Genomic DNA, 22005 nt, shown 5'->3' with positions numbered 1-22005 from the left:
AACAAATTAAGATATCGTCATCGACACATCTATTACTCTAATAAAGCAATAATATTTTTACTATTATAAGTGTTTGGTCCAGCAGCATAAATGTGATCTTGTGTATCATATAATGTTTATTAATAGCGATACCAAGATATATATATATATATATATATATATATATATATATATATATATATATATATATATATATATATATATATATATATGTATATATATATATATAAAACAGTTTGTCCTGACTGACTGACTGATTGGTGATCAACGCACAGCCCAAAAGGCTAGGAAGCTGAAATTTGGACTCAAGTATCCTTTCATAGTTTAGGTCCCCACTAAGAAGGGATTTTGGAAAACTCGAGCTCCAAAGGGGGGAAAACAGGCTCCAACGTTTGTATGAAAAATCTACAGTTTTCATCTGATTAACTTCAAACTTAGTTTGTATACTCCAATTCCAAGAAAAACTGTATACTTGGTTTTTTGATATTTTTTTTTGGGCCTAAAATATGGGAGTTTTCCTGTAAAAAAAATGTTGGGGCACAAAAGCAAACCGCGTCAACAGCCCACAGCCCACACGGTAAAAGCTAGGATGCTGAAATTTGGGCTCAAGTATCCTATCATGGTGTAGATGAGCACTAAGAAGGGATTTTGGAAAATTCGAGCTCCAAAGGGGGGAAAATTAGCTCCAAAGTTTGTTTGAAAAATCCGCATTTTTCAACCGATCGACTTAAAACTTAGTTTCTAAAATCAATTAAAGAATGCAAAGAAAACTGCATACTTAGATTTTCGTTGTGTTTGTGTTGGAGCTTGAATTATTGGGGTTTTAATCTTTATTCATTATTTCAAATGAAAAGTTTGTGTTATAAATTTAGTCCGATCGATTTAAAATTTGGATAATGTAATCTACGTAACTAAATCTACAACTTTGCATTCAAGGATTTTCAAAATATGCATTTTGCAAAAGCAGGCAGAACAAACAATACAAAATATCAAACAGTTGGGGACAACTAAGTATACATACACACACACACACACACACACACACACACATACAAACAGCTGTTCGTGTAGTTGCGTGCAAACGATTGAAATAGCCAAAGCAAAATGTGAGACACTAATGTGTGAATGTCCATAGATACATATGTATGTGCACATCTATGTACATATGTATCTACATATGTATGTATATACATTCGTCTTGCACTGACAGAGCAAGAAATGTTAATTAATTGAAAATTATATAACATTTTTAAAAGTAATTTTTTCTTTGTTTAGTGCATTAGGCATTAGTGTTTTCATTAATAACTTTATGCAGCAACAACAAATATCAAATAGCTGGGGACATCACATACACACACTCACACACAACAAGCAACAGTTCGTGTCTATGTGTGCGATTCTCTACGTACGGTTGAAAAAGTAAAGAGAAACATACATATGTATTCATTCGCATTCGTATTAATGTATACATTGGGCAATCGAACACAGTTGTTTGATTTTAAATAAAATAATGCTCTAAAAACAACAACAACTGCAAGTCATTAGCTCGCTCTTCTTCTTTCGTTTTGACCATTTAATGTTAATTGCAAAGGCAAAACGCCAAAATTTTACAGTTACCGTCGCTAGGCAACGACTGCGTAAGCGATAGTAAAGCAGAAACCGAATAACGGAGCTACGCATATTCTGCTTCGCATTGCGGGCAGATGTATGTATGTATATGATTTGTTCTTATTGATGTCAATAAATTAGATTTTGTTATTTAAATATTCTGCTTATTGCATTCAAACTTCGATATTTTGATGGTATCGGTGCCAGTGCTTTTTGATCGTGGCTCATCGCTGCACGGCATTGACGTGTGCCGTGTTTCATATTCCATATTGACTCAATATGGCACGAAAAGACTCAAATGTGAATTTAAATTTGGACTCAAGTATCCTTTCATAGTATCCATCATAGTGTAGGAGCACACTAAGAAAGGCTTTTGGAAAATTCTAGCTCCAACGGGGGGAAAACGAGCTTTAAAAAATATTAGTTATAGTGGTCATGTTCGTTTAACGAAATAGTTTGTCAAGAACAAAAATGTAACGGACTACTGAACAATTTTTTGTCAAGAACAGAAAATGTTCATTTAAATACATTAAATGCCTTCCTACTGGTAACCTTTAAGGTGAAAACATATGGGTAGGTTATGCACACACAAAATAAATACAATTTGAAACATATTGAGCCGGGTTAAGACGGGCAATACCTGCTAGTAATCTATAAAAGAATACAAACAAAACTGCATACCCGGATTTTCGAAATTTGTGGTGGAACTTGAATTATTGGGGTTTTAATATTTATTCACTATTTCAAATGAAAGTTTGTGTTATAAATTTAGTCCGATCGATTTAAAATTTGGGTAATGTAATCTACGTAACTAATTTTCTGCGATCGATTTCAAATTTGGAGACTGTAATCTACGTAACTAAATCTACAACTTTGCGTTCAAGGATTTTCAAAATATGCATTTTACAAATGCAGGCAGAACAAACAATAAAAAAAATCAAACAGTTGGGGACAACTAAGTATACATATACATACACACACACACACACATCCAAGCAGCTGTTCGTGTATATGCGTTCAAACTAGAGTTGGGCACGGGCCGTGTTTTTTGTCGTGGCACTTCGTGCCACGCGTGGGCCCGCGTGTTCGTGTTGTAAATTCCGATTTCATGCGTGGCCGTGCGTGTTCGTGTTGAGCCAAAAAGGCACGATAAAAAACGCACGAGGAAACATGAAAGAACACGAACATAGCACGAAATAAAATGAACAACTAAAGTAATAAAAAAACGAATGTTGGGTAAATAATCAAAATATATCGATAATTCGATTACTTTTAGCGTTTGCCCATATTTTAGAACACAAGCTAAATACATTTTTAAACAATTCATTATCAACAAATTTTTTGTCTGTGACATATGATAATATAAGGGCTAAGCTTAAGATTGACCTCGCTAAGCAGCATTTAAGAGCATTTACCACCGCCGACTTTCATATGTCTTAGTGCCCACTATATTACAGATTTGTTTGAACTTAAAGTTGCTATGTTAGGTGTACAAGAATTTGTAGTTTCTAAAACAGGATCTAATATTTTGGAACAAGTCAATTCTATACTTGATGAATATGAGCTACGAAACAGTCTTAAGAGTAGTGTCATAATAACAGACAATGGTTCAAATGTTGTTTCCGCATTTAGCCACCACAAAAGGCTTTCTTGTCACAATCTTAATTTAGTTAAAAAATTGGTAAAATATTTTAAACATTCAGAGCTTAATTGCAAGCTGAGCAAAACTTTAAAACAGGAAGTAAGCACAAGATGGAATTCAATCTAAATTATGCTAAATAGCATTTATGATGTTAAATTAGAAATCCAGCATTTGTTACTGGAAAAAAATGAATTAAAACGTATTTCAGGGATTGACTTTGACCTGATGCATGACTTATTCAATTTTCTCAAACCATTTAAAGAATGCTCAGAGAAGCTTAGTTCTGAAAAAGAATCAACAATTGTTATATTTGCGTTGTGGTCTGAAAAGCTGAAGAACCACTGCGACTAGGGCGTTGTCGATTCTGTTGTTATAACAAAACTAAAGAATCTAACCTTAAATTCTTTAAAAAAAACGTTTTGAACCAACCACAGTTCATTTATTGGGGCTATTTTTGAATCCACCTTTTAAGGAAATGAACTTTTTAAGTCCCGATAAGAAGGGGCGCGTCATTCTGACACTAAAATCGATGCTAGCTGAAATAAATGATAGCTTAAATAACGATTTAACACTTGAATAAGAAAACGAAGCACCCAATAGTCAACACGACTTTTCAGAATTTTTGGACACTAATAATTAAAAAAAAAATTAAATTGGACAGGTCAAGAATGGATATTGAAATAGATGATTATATAAGTAGTGTTGTTGATCCAGGAATTTGTGTGCTAACATTCTGGAAAAAATCAACAAAATTTAAAATGCTAAGGCAATTATCAAGGCATATACTCAATATCCCTGTCAGCTCTGCAACAAGCGAACGAGTTTTTTCCACTTCTGGACATATTTTAAATGAGCGACGTACTCGGCTTCTTAGCTCAAATATTGATAAGATAATCTTTCTGAATAAAAATTTGTAATGTTTATATACATATATATATATTTTTCTTTTTTTAAATTTTTATATTTAATATATAAAAAGTTCATGTTGGGCCGTGTTGGGCCGTGTTAAGAAAAATTTTCGTCGTGCGTGCGCGTGCGTGTTTCTAAAAGTTAATTTCGTGGCCGTGTCGTGTCGGGCCGAAAATAGCCGGCCCGTGCCCATCTCTAGTTCAAACGATTAAAATAGCCAAGCAAAATGTTTTATTTATTTATTTTTATTTTATTTATTAACCTTATCCTAGCGTTACAAGTATCGGTTACTTTTAAATTATTACGCTAGTCATTACAAGTTAGTCATAGTTTTAGTTTTCACATTAAACATTTTCATTATTCTTTATAATTATATATTTTTAATTGAATAGTTTAATGTGAGACACTAATGTGTGAATGTACACATATACATATGTACACATCTATTTATGTACATATGTATGTTCATTCGTCTTTCACTGACAGAGCAAGAAATATTAATTAATTAAAAATTATTTAACATTTTTAAAAGTAATTTTTTCTTTGTTTAGTACATTTGGCATTGGGGTTTTCATTAGTAACTTTATGCAGCAACAAAAAATTACAAAGAACGTAAATATCAAATAGTTGGGGACATCATATGCACACACTCACACACAGAACAAGTAACAGTTCGGGTCTATGTATGAAAATGTAAAGAGAAACATGCATGCATATATACATACATACATATGTATGTATGTATGCCTGTGTACTTACATACATAGCATGTATGTATATTCGTATGTATGTATGTATGACAATCGATCACCGTTGTTTGATTGTAATAAATAATGTTCTATGGTTTTGAATCAAATTTTTAAAACAAAATACAACAACAACAACTGTAAGTCATTGGCTTGCTCTTCTTTCGTTTTGATCATTTACGCCTGTTAATTTCAAAGGCAAAATGCCAAAAGTTTACAGTTACCGTCGCTGGCAACGACTGCGTAAGCGATAGTAAAGCAGAAAACGAAAGCGTACCTACGCATATTCTGCTTCGCGTTGCGGGCAGATGTACACCTGTATGTTTGTACATATATGATTTGTTCTAATTGATCTCAATAAATTATAAGATATTTAAATTTTCTGTTAATTAAATTAATTTAATTAATTAATTTCTTTTTTTGTGGGGTGGTACAGGGTATTTAAGAGTTGAGCCTGCTCGACTTTAGCATTCCTTTCTTGTTATTAATCTGATCTGTGTGCAGGGTTTTTTACTAGGCAGTTCGTCTGTAATGTTCTATCTTGTTCAGCTAACCATTAGCAAACACAAAAATATATGCACAAACTTACCTGATTGATGTTCGTTAGCAATGACGATTGTTTCTCCATATTTTTTTTATGAGTGATCTCCTGATGGCAAAGTTTTACTGCCAAATCAAAATAGTTGTCGCCGTACGGTAATGCGTTAATTATTTTTATATAGGATAGATAGACTTCAACAAAAATGGTTGAGAACCAGATATCTTTTTGAATAGCATATTTATAGTATTTCTTTTGTATTTTGTACATATCCAATAACATGTTTAATAATTCTTTCTCATTTTTTTCAGTTTCATGTTTATATAATATATTGCGCATAGTTTCTTGGCAATAATTAATGGCTGTATTGTACAGCTTTATACGATCATAGTCCTGGATATAACATCTGAAAATAAAAATACGAAGGTTAGGTCTTCAAGGAAATTCCTAGAAATACCCGATAACAATTGGTATTGGGCATAAGAAGTGATATAATATGTAATAAGTACTACAGTAAAAACTCCCTTAACGGACACATCTATTAACCCCTCTTAGAATGACACTTTTTCTAGATTATTCATTTTGGTGTACTTTTTAAAGCAAGTTTGACTTGCTCTACTCTAAGTATACTTACTGAAAAAGCGGTTGCAGTGTGATCGCCACCGCATACTATTTTGTCAATTCAGTGACCTACTCAAAAGGCATTTTTGTATTGCTATGACTGGATCACTTTCGTACTCGATCATGGGAGTATGCGGTTTCTGCTTTACTTTTTCATCGCACATTCTTGTTGTCGTTTTCTGCAATCGTACTTATACTTATACTCATACGCGCACAATACAAATATTGCGTGCGCAAGAAACGATGAGAGAAGAGTTGACAAAATCAATGTGATGATTAGCAAAGCAAAGACCGGGTACTGCAAACACCGCATATGAAAATCGAAGCGAAGCAAAGACCAAGTACTGAAAACAACGCATGTGCATAACGGCGTTTTTTTATGTATGCTCATAATGCACTGTAAATTATTTTTTTCTGCATTCTGCTTCATATGGAAGGGTATAGTTAATTGCTGCATAAGCCTCATTAGTGTTGAATCGATCATAGAGGAACGTATTCATAAGAACAAAAAAATGAATTAAATAAATCCTTTTAATTTTGTACACCTTTTTTTATACCTTGCCTTATTTATGTTTGTATTCTTAGCGATATAGCCAAAACAAAATCGTAGCGGAATATGTACAGTGTACACACAAAAGAACATACATACATGTTCTACTACATACATATGTACATACGTGTAAACACATGTGCACTGAATTTCCAAGGTCAACATCGCAAATCATACTTTCATAAGTACAAGTATTGCAGGCACCGCATCTGAATTGATCGTGCAGAGCGAACACTCAAAAAGACAGAGTAAAAAAATTGCCGAGTGCGAGAAAACCCAATACTCAATTGATCGCAAACATTTGGTGGTGGTTTTTACTCTCACAAGTTTCTTTGCAATCACCAACCGCATAAGTACAAAAATGAGTGAAGAGGATAGCGAAAAGTCTTGTTGTGATTACATTGATCTAAGTATAAGAAGGCCATGAGTATAATCAACACCGCATCATTTTTTATGCGGTGTTTTGTGTGATCGTGAGTGAAATATTCTAAGTAGGTATGCGGTGTACTTATTGTTGCGGTGCACCGCTGCAGTTCTCTGCTCTGTACATAAAATTTGAAATAAAACATCTCTTGGCCGGACGCGTACCTTTTGGTAATGGGCGTTTCAAACACAAATAAAATAATTGTAGCGATACTTTTCATCAAGTTTGATCATCCATATTTTTATACTCTGTACGAAAAATGTACAAGAGTATACATACATATTAGGTTTGCGGGAGGTGAAAAATGTAACAGGCAGAAGGAGGCGGGGCGGGGCCACAAAGCATGACAAGCACTGCAAGCTGGTGCTACTCGAGCTGTGGTAGAGGCTTATAGAATAAAGAGGAGAGAAGAGAAGCGACGTTTCAGACGGGAGCTTGAAAAGTATGAAGTGAGATTGTGGAGCAGAGACAGTAATGAAGACCGAAACTTCTACCAGAGGTTTAAATGTCTGACCCAGGGCTTTAGGAAGGGCGCATTTGCCTGCAACGACGATGACATGGCTTGTAGAGAATATGCCCGAAGATTGGAGCCTTAGTACGATCTGCCCTACTCTGAAGAAGGGTGATGCCACCATACGTACCAACTATCGTGGTATTAGTATTCTTCCAATCGCATTGACCAGATCTTCACACTGCGCCATATCCTGGAAAAGTCTTACAAAAGTCGATCCACACCTACCACCTTTTTGTCGACCACAAGGCTGCCTTTTATAGTCCACTGCGAGATCGCCTATATGATGTCATGTCTGAGCTTGGTATCCCTGAAAAGCTAACTCGGCTCAGCAGAATGACGTTGAACAATACCATCAGTTCCGTTATGGTAGGAAACGACCTCTCCGAAACTTTCACTACCAAGCAAGGTCTCAGACAAGGTGACTCGCTCTCATGTATGCTCTTCAACTTATGGAGAGCAATATAAGGAAAGTCGGAGTACATCGGACGAGCACAATATTGACAAACAGATGTGTCCAGTTCCTTGGATATGCCGATGATATTGACATCATCGGTCGGACCAAGTGTGATGTCACTGGTGCTTTTGGAGCGATCGAAAGGGAGTCGGCCCAAGTAGGTCTGGCGGTAAACACGAGCAAAACAAAGTTTATGGTGTGCTTTAACAGAGAATCGCGACGTCTTGATTCTCATCTGGCAGCAGGGAACTATAACTTTGGAATCAAGAAAATTAATTACCTTGGCTCTGCTTTTGACATCACCAATAATATCAGCCTGGAGATTAAGCGGCGAATAATCCTTGCGAACAGGTGGTACAATGGGCTCAGTAGGCAATTGAACAGTAGAGCTCTCTCTTGGCAGACGATCACTGACGTGATCAGGCGAATGAATACGATGAGCTTCGCTGGCTAGGTCATGTCGTTCGTATGGAAGAAGAAGCTCTAGCTCGGAAAGTGTTTGATGCGGTAGTTGGAGGACAACGGAGGTGAGGAAGATCCCGAGTACGTTGCAAGAACAAAGTGACTGAAGCCATAACATCACTATGAAAGATCGATTTTAAAGGAAGTCACAGCCATAAGTATATGTACTGCCAAAGCGCCGCCCACAGCTGTTGTTGATATTGGTGCTTTCTATGTAAATGTGGAATTATACACCCTTTACGTGAGTTCGAATACCGAGAGAGGTAAAATCTTTTAATTTGAATTTTCCTATTATTCTAAACATATGTACAGAGTATTTCAAAGTCGGGACATCCGATTCTCTACTCTAATTATTTCATTCAACTACAATATTGCTATTTAATTATTTCCCAATTATTCTGTTTTGCACGATGGAATTTATAGTAGCGCTTGGACAAATATCGTAAAATAAATTAAACGTGTTGTTATTTAGGTCAGGAATGGTTGCAAAAGGAAAATACTCTAGTTTTGCAATAGTAGTGAATATCTGTTTTTCCTGCTGTGGCTGTACTACGTACTATGTATATAAGTACTTACATAAATTATAACTGAATTTTGATATTGAATAAAGTGAATTTATTTGAATCGCCCAAATAGAAATAAGCAAAAAACTAAAAAAAAAATTTTTATCCTTTTAACCGAATACTCGTCTTGGCCGGACAAAAGTTGGTCAGCGGAGAGTGTCCGCCCAAGAAAGGTTCACTGAAGGAAGCATCTCCGACCCCATAGAGTATATATATTCTTAAACAGCGTGAGCGAGTTGTCAGAGGGAGATGTTGTCAGTGAAAGACATGTTTGCCGTGTTTTATTATGGATAAGCCTTTAATTTGTGTATTATTGTTTTACTTGATGTATTTTTGGTGTAATTTAACATTATTGTGCTCAGTTTAGTAGTTGTGCATTTAACAGGTTTTTACAAGTATGTATGTGTATAATATTTATAGAAATAAACAAATTTTCTGCGTATTCATATAAGGCATCATACTAAAATGTAATGTACCTAGATCTTATATTCTCCGAGATATAGGTGACTATAAAACGGTTATGGAAAATTCCATTGTCATGGGAAAGTTAGGCGAAAATAAAAAATTACAAAAAAAAATAAAACAAGTAAAGTCGGGTATCCCGACTTTGAAATACTCTATACATGTTTACAATAATTAGAAAAAAAATATTAAGAGAATTAAAAACAAGTAAAAAAGCTAAAGTCGAGTGTCCCGACTTTGAAATACTCTGTACATTGTTTACACAAATTATAGAAAATAAAAAAATTAAGAATGTGAAAAAAAAATAATTTGGATCGATTTTACCTCTCTCTGTATTCGAACTCACGTAAAGGGTGTATAATTGCACACATACAAAGCAATTGCGCCTATGTGAGTGTATGTGTGTGTCTATGCGCGTCTATTCGTGTCTGTGTGAACATGTTTGCAGTCAACCAAAGCACCAGCATCAACAACAGCTGCGGGCAGCGCTTGAGCAGCATATATATTTATGGCTATAACTTCTTGTTGAATCGGTCTATTATATGAAACTTAGCATACGGACACATAATAAATAACTGGGGGTATTTGCAAAATTTTAGTTCGAAATTCCAAGAATTACGGAAGTTAGAGAAAATCTATTTTCATGAGAGAGGAGGGAGGGAGGGAAATTCCAAAATATACATTTTCTGCGTATTTACATAAGGCATCTTGGACTAAAATTTCGTGTTCCTAGGTCTTATAGTCTCCGAGATATAGGCGATTATACGAATGGAAAATCGGGAAAACCTCCATAGGGGAAAGTGGGGAAAAAACAAAAAAATAAAACAAACTTGCAAAATTTGGTGTCTCTAGCTCTTATAATCTCTGAGATCTAGGTGGTTCTACGGACAGACGGACGGACAGACGGGGCTAGATCGACTCGGCTTGTCATGTTGTTCAAGAATATATATACTTTGATCCTTGTGCTCATACAGACAATCAGACTCGAGTTGTCATACTGATGAAAATTATATATATACTTTCAGAGGTCTGTCATGCCTCCTTCTGTGTGTATGCACATACGCAGTAAACTAGTTTACCCTTTGGATACAACAAAAATTGTATGTTATATTAAAATAATGACTTACCTCTCAGTTTCCGGTGGTCTTTGAAACTGAAGTATAATATCAATTAAAATTTTATAGTTACATTGAATTTTGAGTAACTGCAGCAATATGTTAATACATTTCACAAGATGTGTTGAAAAACTTCCAGGTCTGTCGATTTCTGAAGACGGAATTCTCCATATACCGTTAAAAATATTATTCCTTTTTCTATAAAAAAACAGTCCATCAACCATATTTCCCACGCTGGTTTGATAATGATGAAGAAGTAAATCTTCAGCTACTTGAAAATTCCGCATTTTCTTTGGACCATTCATGTAAAAAGAAACAAGGCGATAAATGGATTTGTAGTGTTCAGGAAAACGAATAACACATTCTTCTAAATTACGAATAGCCTTTTTATAAATATGCTCCAGCTCTGATGCATTATAATTGGAGAACTCAGTTTGATTGCACGAATTCTCGGATTCCGAATCATCAATAGAAATAGAGGATGACGAGTTTGTTGAAGTTGTAATAGTTCCAGTGCCCCGGCTCTCCTAAAAAAAATGGAAGATTCATTGTAAGTACAAATTTAAGGTTTCTTAAACAGGCTATGAAAATAATATAATCTTAATATACCCTGTACCGAGAGGGTGAAAGGGTATACTAGTTTTGTGCGAATGTATGTAACAGGCAGAAGGAGGCGTGGCAGACCCCCAAAAGTATATATATTATTGATCAGGATGACAAGCCGAGTCATAGCCATGTCCGCCTGTCTGTCCGTCCGCCTATCCGTCTGTATGAACGCAAGAATTTCAGAAAGTATAAGAGCTAGAACAACCAAACTTGGTATCCTGATTCCCGTAAGACCGAGAAAGTACGAGTTTAAGTTTTTTCGTTGCAATAATTAGTGCATTCGGCACTTCTTTTGCATTTGTTCGTATTGTTGGGTTTGCTGGTTGCGAGTGTTGTTGCTGTTTTCGACGCCAAGCTTTCTGGAGTGGACGAATTTCTGGACGTGCCACTAATATACATAGATGTCCCGTGTTGAGCCAAAGGCTAAGAGGGAAGTGTCGGAACAATCCATGGACAGTTCACAGGAATTTCGTACTAAAAATTGAATGTTTTGTAACGTTGTTACTCTGCCGCGGGTATGCTCGCCGGCCAGAGTATGCTGAAATAAATTAGGCACCCCAAAGTGCCGAGGTGTCCACCAAATAAAAGAGGGCGGTATGCCCAAACTTCTCCACGTGTTTCTTTAATTGTAAAACAACATACAGAGCGCTTCAGTGCGCGTTGGGCATGAGCCAAGAACCAGAAGTGAACTAACCTAAACCGCACTTAAAATTACTCGCCTTCATGGCTTACTATTCTTACAATTACTTATTAATTTACAACTACTTGGCATTGTAATGACGCACAGCTGGTTGCTGCGCAACGCGTCGTTACACCTCCCCCTTTCCCCAAGGGGTCGAACGGCCCGATCGGTGGTTTTTCGAATTTTCCTTCACCGCGCCATAATCGAACGGCAGATGTGTAGCAGCTGGGTGGCAGCGCTGCCACCCCTCGCGTTTGGCCACCTGTCAACGCCACCTGTACCTTCACCGTCAGCTGTTCGCTCTGTCATTCGGTCGCATTGTTGTTTTCTGCATTTCCGCCGCGTGGTGCTGACGTGTCGTCATCCTCTGGATTCTGTAATGGGTGCTGTAGTGGCTGCTGTGGGACTGGCTGCTGTTGCCGTAGCTGTTTATGGATCGCCAATGGAATTAGCATACCGCCCATCTGCTGCGTCTCTGGTATATTCGGCGCTGAGTGTGTATCTCAGGCGGTGCGGTAATCTACATCGCTTCACATGGCCTGAAACGTAACAGCAAACTGCGTTTAATTATGTTTGTAGGCTTACATGGGCATCTTCTTCGGCTAGAACAGCAGCTTTGCTGTTCCCGCTTTGGTGGACGCCGGTGGTGTTGCCGTTGCTGTTGTCGGTGTGGCTGCTACGAAGCCCTGGTTGCTGTTGCTGCTGTCGTGACCGTGGCTGCTGTCGTCGTGCTCGTTGATATGGCCGACTTTGATGCCCGGACTGCCGCTGTGGCTGCTTTTGTTGACGCTGAGGAGTGGCCTGCTGTGGCTGCTGTGAAGCTGTCGGTGGCGTGGCCCTGGTGACCATACTAACGCTGCCTCTGTCGTCGCTGCCTTCGTCGGCTTCGCTGTCTTCTGCGTTCACCGCTTTTAGATCCCGCACATGTGCCGTTCTACCTCTGCCGCCCGCCACCGGTCGCACACGCACTATAACTGGGGATATGAATGCTCGTACCGTGAATGGGCCATCGAAGCGAGGCGCCAGCTTGGCCGCAAACTGCTCGGCTGCGTTGGACAGGTGATGTTGTCGCACGAGCACCTCGTCGCCCAGTCTGGGTCGCCACTCGCGTCTCCGCAGATTGTACTGGCGTGCCTGATCCTCGCTTGTCACCAAGGCTGCATGTCGGGCTCTGCGATTTCGCCTCCGCCGTCTGCGTGGCCGTGGATCGTTTGTTCGCAATTCTACAGTTTGGCCGCCCACAGTCACCGCCCCGTTGGCCATTTGGACATAATCCAGTCCCAATGTGAGCTCATCTATGCATCCGGGGAGTGTGAGCAGCGGCAGTACTACGCGACTGTCGCCCACCGTGACCGTCGCCTTCGTTTCTTCACGGACCGTCTTCTGTGTCCCGTCAGCCATGGACACAGTCACGCTCACGGACCGTACATTTCCTCCGTCTGGCGCCCGCAGGCGTTGCGCCAGCATCGGACTCGCGAAGCTGCGTGTCGCTCCGGTGTCCACGACCGCCTCTACCAGTACCACATCGCAGTCTACTGGTAGCGCGGCCGCTACCCTGCGTGTCGTTGTTAATTGGAATCTGCCTGCGTGGGCTCGCCGACTGTTGATGTGGGACGAGCCCCCCCTGGCGTTTCCCGTCGCGCGTCGGCAGCATTCGTTCGCACGCACCCCCATCTTACCACAGTCCCAACAGTAGAGCTGTTGAGAGTTTGGGCACGCGTCCATACTGTGCCCTCCCATCCCGCAACGTCTGCAGATGGGTGGGCGACGATGCGTGTCCGCTGGGCCAACCGCCACCGGCTGTGGGAACGGCGTAGGGTGTGTGGCGTTCGTCTCATCATTGCCGGCCGCCTGTGACCGTGCTAGGATTCCTTGGCGCACGCCCTGTGCCGCCTGTAAGTACCCATCGAGTGAGCTTACTTCTTCGCATGCCAGGCGGAGATTGGCGCGTATTTCTGGTAGCCCGTTGGCGTGGACAAGTCTCAGCTGCTCCTCTGCAGTCATCTCCGCGCCGCGCATCAGTCGTTGCATCGCTCGGACATACTCGATAGGGCCCTCTGATGCGCCCTGGACCCGGCTGTATGCTTCCCGCCGGCGCTCTTCTATGTGGGGACCCGCTGGATATTCTTTTAGTAGGTCTTGGCGGAACTCGGCCCACCGTTGTGCCAAATTGCGCCTTGACCACTCCCACTCCTTCGCCTCGCCAACCAGGACTTCCGGTAACACGGTCACCAACTCATCTAATCGCACGTTCCTCATCTCTGCCTTATCTTCCAGATCCCGGAGGAACGTTCTTGGGTCCCCGCTGCCGTCGAAACGTACTCCCCACTGTGCCACCTCCGTGCTCAGGGCTCTCCGCTCCGCTCGTGACATTGTCGAGTGGGCCGAACCAGCCGCGGATGCGGTTGACACGGCTGATGTTGGCGCCTGTGGTTCTGCCACCGCCTGCGCGCTTGCGAGCGGTGACGCTGGAGTCGGTGCCGTTGGGTCATCTTCGTCAGGCACATTACCAGCAGGCGCGGTGGAACCGCAGACCTGGCTCGACAGCTTCTGGAAACCATCCTCCATAGCCTGGGCCAACTGGTGGGTGTACTGAGCCAACTCGGCAATCGCTTGTGTCAGGTCCGCCGTTGAGAGCACTGGAGCCACTGTTGGCGTCGCTGAGGCTGCCGTGGGCTCGGTTGTGGTAGCTCCCGGCGAGGCCGCGACCGCTACCGAGATGGTCGGCACTGTCGCAGGAGTTAGCGGTGTCGTGTTCGCCTCTGTCACGACGAGCAGTCCCTCCGGTACGTCCTCTTGTTTCGGGACTCCCAGCCGTCCGCCGGGCACCGGGCTCAACTGACCTGCCGTCGCGGTACGCGACGACATGTTCTCGTAATACGCCGCTAGTTCTTCCAGGCGGGGTCGGTACTCTTCTTGGGCCGACTTACGAACGTTGCCAGCCGCCCCCGCAAAGCCTCCACGGTGCCGGTCTCCTCGATGTCGAACTCGCGCAGCACCGTGCTGAGCTCTTCCTTCCGCAGCACGCGAATCCAGCTCGTTCGTAGCATCGTAGGTCCACGCTCTCTCCCCTACTTGGTCGGATCTAACCTCACACTTCTTTGGGGTCCCTGCTCGGGCGCCACTTGTAACGTTGTTACTCTGCCGCGGGTATGCTCGCCGGCCAGAGTATGCTGAAATAAATTAGGCACCCCAAAGTGCCGAGGTGTCCACCAAATAAAAGAGGGCGGTATGCCCAAACTTCTCCACGTGTTTCTTTAATTGTAAAACAACATACAGAGCGCTTCAGTGCGCGTTGGGCATGAGCCAAGAACCAGAAGTGAACTAACCTAAACCGCACTTAAAATTACTCGCCTTCATGGCTTACTATTCTTACAATTACTTATTAATTTACAACTACTTGGCATCGTAATGACGCACAGCTGGTTGCTGCGCAACGCGTCGTTACAGTTTCCTCGAGCATTGTTAATAAAAAACAAAAGTAATAAATAGAAACAAAATAATTTAGCATGTTCATTATTGCACATATATATATATATATATATATATATATATATATATATATATATATATATATATATATTATATAATATATATATATATATATATATATATATATATATATATATATATCTATATATATATATATATATATATATATATATATGTAAGATTTATTGGGTTTATAAATCGTTTAATAAAGTATATCGAGTATTTGACAAACAGTAAGAATAGTATTATATAATAACATAAGACTTAAAAATATGTTTAGACGCCGACTTTCGCAACTTCTGACCAACTTTAGTGACTGCTGTACAACTTTACTACTGACGACTGAATGCCACGACTGCTGCTTACGACTGTTGAAAAACGACTATCCCACGACTTCTTCTTAATTACACCTTCGCCTGATCGGGGGTGCCAACTGATGATAATGGCACAAGGATGCCACTTTACACTCGGCCATCCTGCTCATCATCTGTCTCAGATGATTCTCCAGCTTCATCGTCTTCGTCTTGACCCATGTAACGCCACAGTTTCATAGAATCAGTACAAGTTGAAGTCTGATTCGGACCCTGGAACTCTGCAACTTTCTTCACGTCAAACCTTCCATTACGTTTTATTTTGGTAACCTCGTATGGCCCGATATATTTCGGAGCCAGCTTTTTACCATTTACAAACTGTGTTACTTTAATGGCTACTAAGTCTGCTAATTGGTAACCACTATGCTTACGTCGCTTTTTGTCAAAATTCTTCTTGTAGCTACTTTGAGCTTTTTCAATCTGTACTCTGGCATCAGCTCTGATTTGGTTGCGTTCATCCTGCAAGCCTTCCAGTAGCTCGTCCTGAAGAATTTTCACCACTTCCAGATCAGATTCATTACGCATTTTGACGCCGAACATAATTTCAAACGGAGTGTACTTCGTAGATGAATGGACATGTGTATTAATAGATCGTTGCACCTGTGATGTATATTTATACCATTTTGACGGCTCGGCTGCAGACATTTTTGACAAAACAGACAGAATAACTCGGTTGACTCTCTCTATCTGCCCATTTCCTCTTGGGATCCCTGTAGTAGTCTCGATGTGCTCTATTTTGTGTTCCTCACAAAAATCTTTAAACTGCTTCGATATAAATGCTGCTCCTTTGTCGCTGATAATACGCCGTGGATTCCCAAAGATAGCTACCCACGAGCTGATATGTTTAACAACTTCTTGCGCATCGGTAGACTTTGTTGGATACAACCATGTGTATTTTGAAAACCCGTCAACAGCAGCGAATATGTATTTGTACTTCTTTGCAGTCAGGTCCAATGATCCCAAATGATCTACATGGAGTGTACTCAGCGGCTGATCTTCTTTGTCGATACAATGCAAAAAATCATCTTGTTTACCCAGCTTTCTGTTATGTGTTATACACTCAATGCAATTCGCGATAAATTCCACAACTTTTTTCTCTAAGTGTGCTATAAAATAGTCCTGCTGAATGTGATGCATGCTTTTCTTCACACCCATATGACCAAAGTTATGAGCATTCCTGATAACTTCTTTTTCCATGCATTTCGGTACGGCTAGCAAATCAATACCATCTACTTGTTTATAAATCAGCTGATTTCTGACCTTGTAGTTTGCGTATGGTTTCAGTTTTAAAATGTCTGCAACTGCAACTAAGGTTTCATCTTTGCGTTGGGCCTTTAAAAATTGTGCCTGAACTTCTGTGCTTACGATCATGACTGGGAATCGACTGAGGCTGTCGACATGCTTCATCCTTATACCAGCGCGATGTTCTATGGTATACGTAAAATCTTGCAGATACATTAACCACTGCACTACTTCTCTGGGAATTTCTTTTTTCGTTGATGTCATTTAAACGCTGCGCAATCAGTAACGAGAACAAATTCAATGCCCATTAAATAATGTCGTAGCTTTTTTGTTGCTAAGTATGCTGCTTTCACTTCCAAAAAATAGCTATGCAACTTTTCTTCTTGAGGTGTCGTTTTTTTACTCCAGTACAGAATAGGATGCCACTTGCCATCATGCTGCTGGAGAAGAGTAGCACCAAACCCATCTTTTGACGCATCAACATGTAACTGTGTTGACGCATTCTGCATAAATATCTTCAATACTGGTTCATTCGTCGAAAGCATTCTTTAATTGTTCTATCGCCTGTACATGTAACCCTTCAATTTTGAATTCGGCTTCTTTTCTCAACAATTGTGTCAACGGTCTGGCTAGTAATGCATAATCTTTAAGGAACTTTCGAAAATACCCCGTTAGTCCAAGAAAGGCCTGTACTCCCCGTTTGTTTTTGGGAAGAGGAAAATTCTTCACAGCTTTTACCTTTTCTTGTCCTGGCCAAACACGTCCGTTTTCTACTTCATGACCCAGAAAATTTATTTTCTTCATTTTTATTGTTTGGCCGGCTCGAGGTCAGAGTAAGAAAAACCAATTTATTTAATTTTCTTTTCTTTTTCCGATATATTTCGGTTACGCCACGGTAACCGTCTTCAGGGCAACTACAAAACATATAACATAATTAACATATTAAAACTATAACACAAAAATTTTTATATAATTACTTATTTAAGCAAGTCTGCTCTGTTTGACTTGGAGTTACTAACTAACAGGTGTCTGTAAATATGCGCGCAATTTTCGGTGTCTGCTTTGTAGTTAATTCTGTATTTGTTAGGTGTGTTGATAATGTGTAGCGTTTCGAGAGTGAATCGCTTACTGTAGTGTCGTTCTTGTTGAAGTACTTTCGTTTCTTCAAAGTTGGGGGTGTGTCCAGTCTCTATGCAGTGGGTTGTTAGAGCAGTTTTTTGTGTCAATGTTTGATGCCTTAGTTTGTAGTCTGACTTGTGTTGTGATATCCGTGTTTTTAGTTTCGACTTAGTGGTTCCAATGTAAAATCTCCTACATGGGTTGTCGCTGTCTCCGTCACATGGAATTTTATAGACTACGTTATTCAGGTCCATTTCTGCAATTTTTGCCTTAGTCCTATTAAAAATGTTCCTAAGTGTATTCTCCGGTCTGTGCGCAATTTGTATATCCTCTTTTTGATAGCAGTCTGACTGGGTGAAGCGTTCTGAGAACCCAGATACGTATGTCAGAGATTTGTAGATTTTTGGTGCTCTTGGTTCTTTTTTCTTTGGGTTCTTATGGTTCTTGATTAGGGAATACGTCAATTTGATAGGGAAGTCGTTTTGTGTCAGTATCCGTTTAATTTCTTCCTCTATTTGTTTATGGTAAAATTTGTCACTTGTCTCGAACATCCGTCTTATACAGTTCTTGGCTGTATTTATTATCATATTTTTCGGATGTTTCGAGTGATAGTTAATCAGCCTACCCGATGCCGTCGGTTTCTGGTACCATTTTGTTTTTAGCGTATTCCCACATCTATTTATAGTCAAATCCAAATAATTAAGTTTCTCGTCATTTTCTGTCTCTAATGTAAATTGGATGTCTTTGTGGTATATGTTGAGGGCGTCTAATGTCTTTTGCACCTGTTTCTTGTCAATAATTGCGAACAAGTCGTCAACATATTTGGTCAGGAGTCTTGGTCTATGGATCAATTTCGATGTTGTGTTTTCCAGAAGCTCCTCCATGACTATGTCCGCTATTACAGGGGACGCCGGGGATCCCATCGGTAGTCCCTTAAGTTGTATATACATTCTGTCCGTATACTTAAAATACCTTGTTTCACGGATGCAGAAATGTACGATGTCCATAAACATTCTCTTTGGGATTTTAGTGAAGCTTTCTATCCTGGTCCAGTTTTTACTGATGACATCCATCGCTAAGTCGATTGGGATGCTCGGGAACAGAGATACCACGTCGAACGAAACTAAAATCTCATCGTCTACTATATAAGTGTTGTTGACCTTGTCTTTAAACTCTGAGGAATTTTTAACGTTATATGGTGAGGTATTAGTCAGGTTCTTTAATATCCCAGCGATGTATCTACTAAGTTCGTGACAAGGGGAACCGACTGACGAACAAATCGGTCTCAGGGGTGTTCCTTTTTTGTGTATTTTCGGTAGTCCATAGATCCTGGGTGGTAGTGAAGTGCTTGTAACTAATTTATTCCTTTCAGTCTTTGTGATTATGTTCAATTGGAGTAGTTTGTCAACGAAGTTGTTGTTTTTATTCTGTAGCCTAAGCGTGGGGTCTTGCCTGAGTGTTCTGTATGTGTTTGCGTCTCCTAGTATATCCGTCATTTTGATATTATATTCCTCCTTGTCCATGGCTACCGTCTTTTTTTTTTTTTTTTTTTTCCTTTGTCCGAAGTTAATATTAAAATGTTGTCATTAGTTTTCAGAAATTTTTTGGTTTGTTCCACTGTGTCTAATATTGCGCGATCTCTTGTGTTAGTTCGGTTGTTTGTCATCATGTTCTTAATTAGTAAAGAGAGTTTTATGCGAGCTGTTTCTTGGTTCTCTTTGTTTTTTATTGTTTGTACCAACTCCTCTCCGTCCGCTATGCATTTAAAGAGCGGAAAGCTTTTTCGGTCAGTTGGTAAAGCGTACTTTGGACCCATAGCAAGTAATGCTGTGATGTTTGGTGGGAATGTTGTGTGTGATTGGTTTGCAAACCACTCTGCCTGTTTTTTGTTGTTGTCTGTGTGCCGTTCGTTACGATCGTTTCTTAGGTTCTCCAGTTTTCGTAGTTGTCGTTCTTTGAGAGTTGTTGTCAGTTTGTTCATTATGCTCTCTTCACTCTCAAAAAATGCTTTTGTATCGTCCGCTCTCATTATTTCCTCTATGGTTGTTTTTGTTTTTTGTAATTGTTTCCTCTTCTCGTCAATAATATTATGTTTATGTGCGATCAATATACTAAGAATTTTCATGTGAAATATATGGCTATGCTTTTCTAATCTTTGGCTTATGTTTGTGGGAATGAGTGAGTTTGAATTATTTTTAAATATATTGGTGCAGTTTGTGGTATTGTTTATGAAGTTGGGGACAAGTTTGTACTTTCGGCATTGTAATAAAAATTTTATACTAGACTGTAACTTAACTAATTTTTTGGATATTTGCTGATATTTGTTAATTACGTGTTTGGAGTTTTTGTAGTTGTTCTTTATTTTTGCATATTCCATTTTACTGGTTGCTGCATACGGCGTGCCTTCCGTTTGAATATTGTTGAGTATTTTGGTGACCTTCCTCATAGTTATTTTTATTGTTTGGCCGGCTCGAGGTCAGAGTAAGAAAAACCAATTTATTTAATTTTCTTTTCTTTTTCCGATATATTTCGGTTACGCCACGGTAACCGTCTTCAGGGCAACTACAAAACATATAACATAATTAACATATTAAAACTATAACACAAAAATTTTTATATAATTACTTATTTAAGCAAGTCTGCTCTGTTTGACTTGGAGTTACTAACTAACAGGTGTCTGTAAATATGCGCGCAATTTTCGGTGTCTGCTTTGTAGTTAATTCTGTATTTGTTAGGTGTGTTGATAATGTGTAGCGTTTCGAGAGTGAATCGCTTACTGTAGTGTCGTTCTTGTTGAAGTACTTTCGTTTCTTCAAAGTTGGGGGTGTGTCCAGTCTCTATGCAGTGGGTTGTTAGAGCAGTTTTTTGTGTCAATGTTTGATGCCTTAGTTTGTAGTCTGACTTGTGTTGTGATATCCGTGTTTTTAGTTTCGACTTAGTGGTTCCAATGTAAAATCTCCTACATGGGTTGTCGCTGTCTCCGTCACATGGAATTTTATAGACTACGTTATTCAGGTCCATTTCTGCAATTTTTGCCTTAGTCCTATTAAAAATGTTCCTAAGTGTATTCTCCGGTCTGTGCGCAATTTGTATATCCTCTTTTTGATAGCAGTCTGACTGGGTGAAGCGTTCTGAGAACCCAGATACGTATGTCAGAGATTTGTAGATTTTTGGTGCTCTTGGTTCTTTTTTCTTTGGGTTCTTATGGTTCTTGATTATATAAAATTATTATTATATAAAAATTTTTGTGTTATAGTTTTAATATGTTAATTATGTTATATGTTTTGTAGTTGCCCTGAAGACGGTTACCGTGGCGTAACCGAAATATATCGGAAAAAGAAAAGAAAATTAAATAAATTGGTTTTTCTTACTCTGACCTCGAGCCGGCCAAACAATAAAAATAACTATGAGGAAGGTCACCAAAATACTCAACAATATTCAAACGGAAGGCACGCCGTATGCAGCAACCAGTAAAATGGAATATGCAAAAATAAAGAACAACTACAAAAACTCCAAACACGTAATTAACAAATATCAGCAAATATCCAAAAAATTAGTTAAGTTACAGTCTAGTATAAAATTTTTATTACAATGCCGAAAGTACAAACTTGTCCCCAACTTCATAAACAATACCACAAACTGCACCAATATATTTAAAAATAATTCAAACTCACTCATTCCCACAAACATAAGCCAAAGATTAGAAAAGCATAGCCATATATTTCACATGAAAATTCTTAGTATATTGATCGCACATAAACATAATATTATTGACGAGAAGAGGAAACAATTACAAAAAACAAAAACAACCATAGAGGAAATAATGAGAGCGGACGATACAAAAGCATTTTTTGAGAGTGAAGAGAGCATAATGAACAAACTGAC

At 39.4% G+C, this 22005-nt stretch overlaps 1 protein-coding gene across 4 annotated transcripts in view; it reads right to left on the bottom strand.

The window, feature by feature from the left end:
• Positions 1-22005, bottom strand: part of LOC115630798 (calcineurin-binding protein cabin-1-like) — a 285450-nt gene that overhangs the window by 4575 nt on the left and 258870 nt on the right. For all 4 annotated transcript variants that reach the window (XM_030527455.1, XM_030527459.1, XM_030527457.1 and 1 more), the window contains 2 exons: positions 10621-11135; positions 5495-5849 (listed from right to left, as the gene is read on the bottom strand). In XM_030527455.1, the coding sequence (XP_030383315.1) occupies positions 5495-5849; positions 10621-11135 (870 nt within the window). The remainder of the gene's footprint in view (positions 1-5494; positions 5850-10620; positions 11136-22005) is intronic.

The sequence above is a fragment of the Scaptodrosophila lebanonensis genome, unplaced genomic scaffold, assembly GCF_003285725.1.
Source record: "Scaptodrosophila lebanonensis strain 11010-0011.00,11010-0021.00 unplaced genomic scaffold, SlebRS2 tig00001410-arrow-pilon, whole genome shotgun sequence".
Lineage (NCBI taxonomy): Eukaryota > Metazoa > Arthropoda > Insecta > Diptera > Drosophilidae > Scaptodrosophila > Scaptodrosophila lebanonensis.
This window is presented reverse-complemented; position numbering and strand designations above follow the sequence as displayed.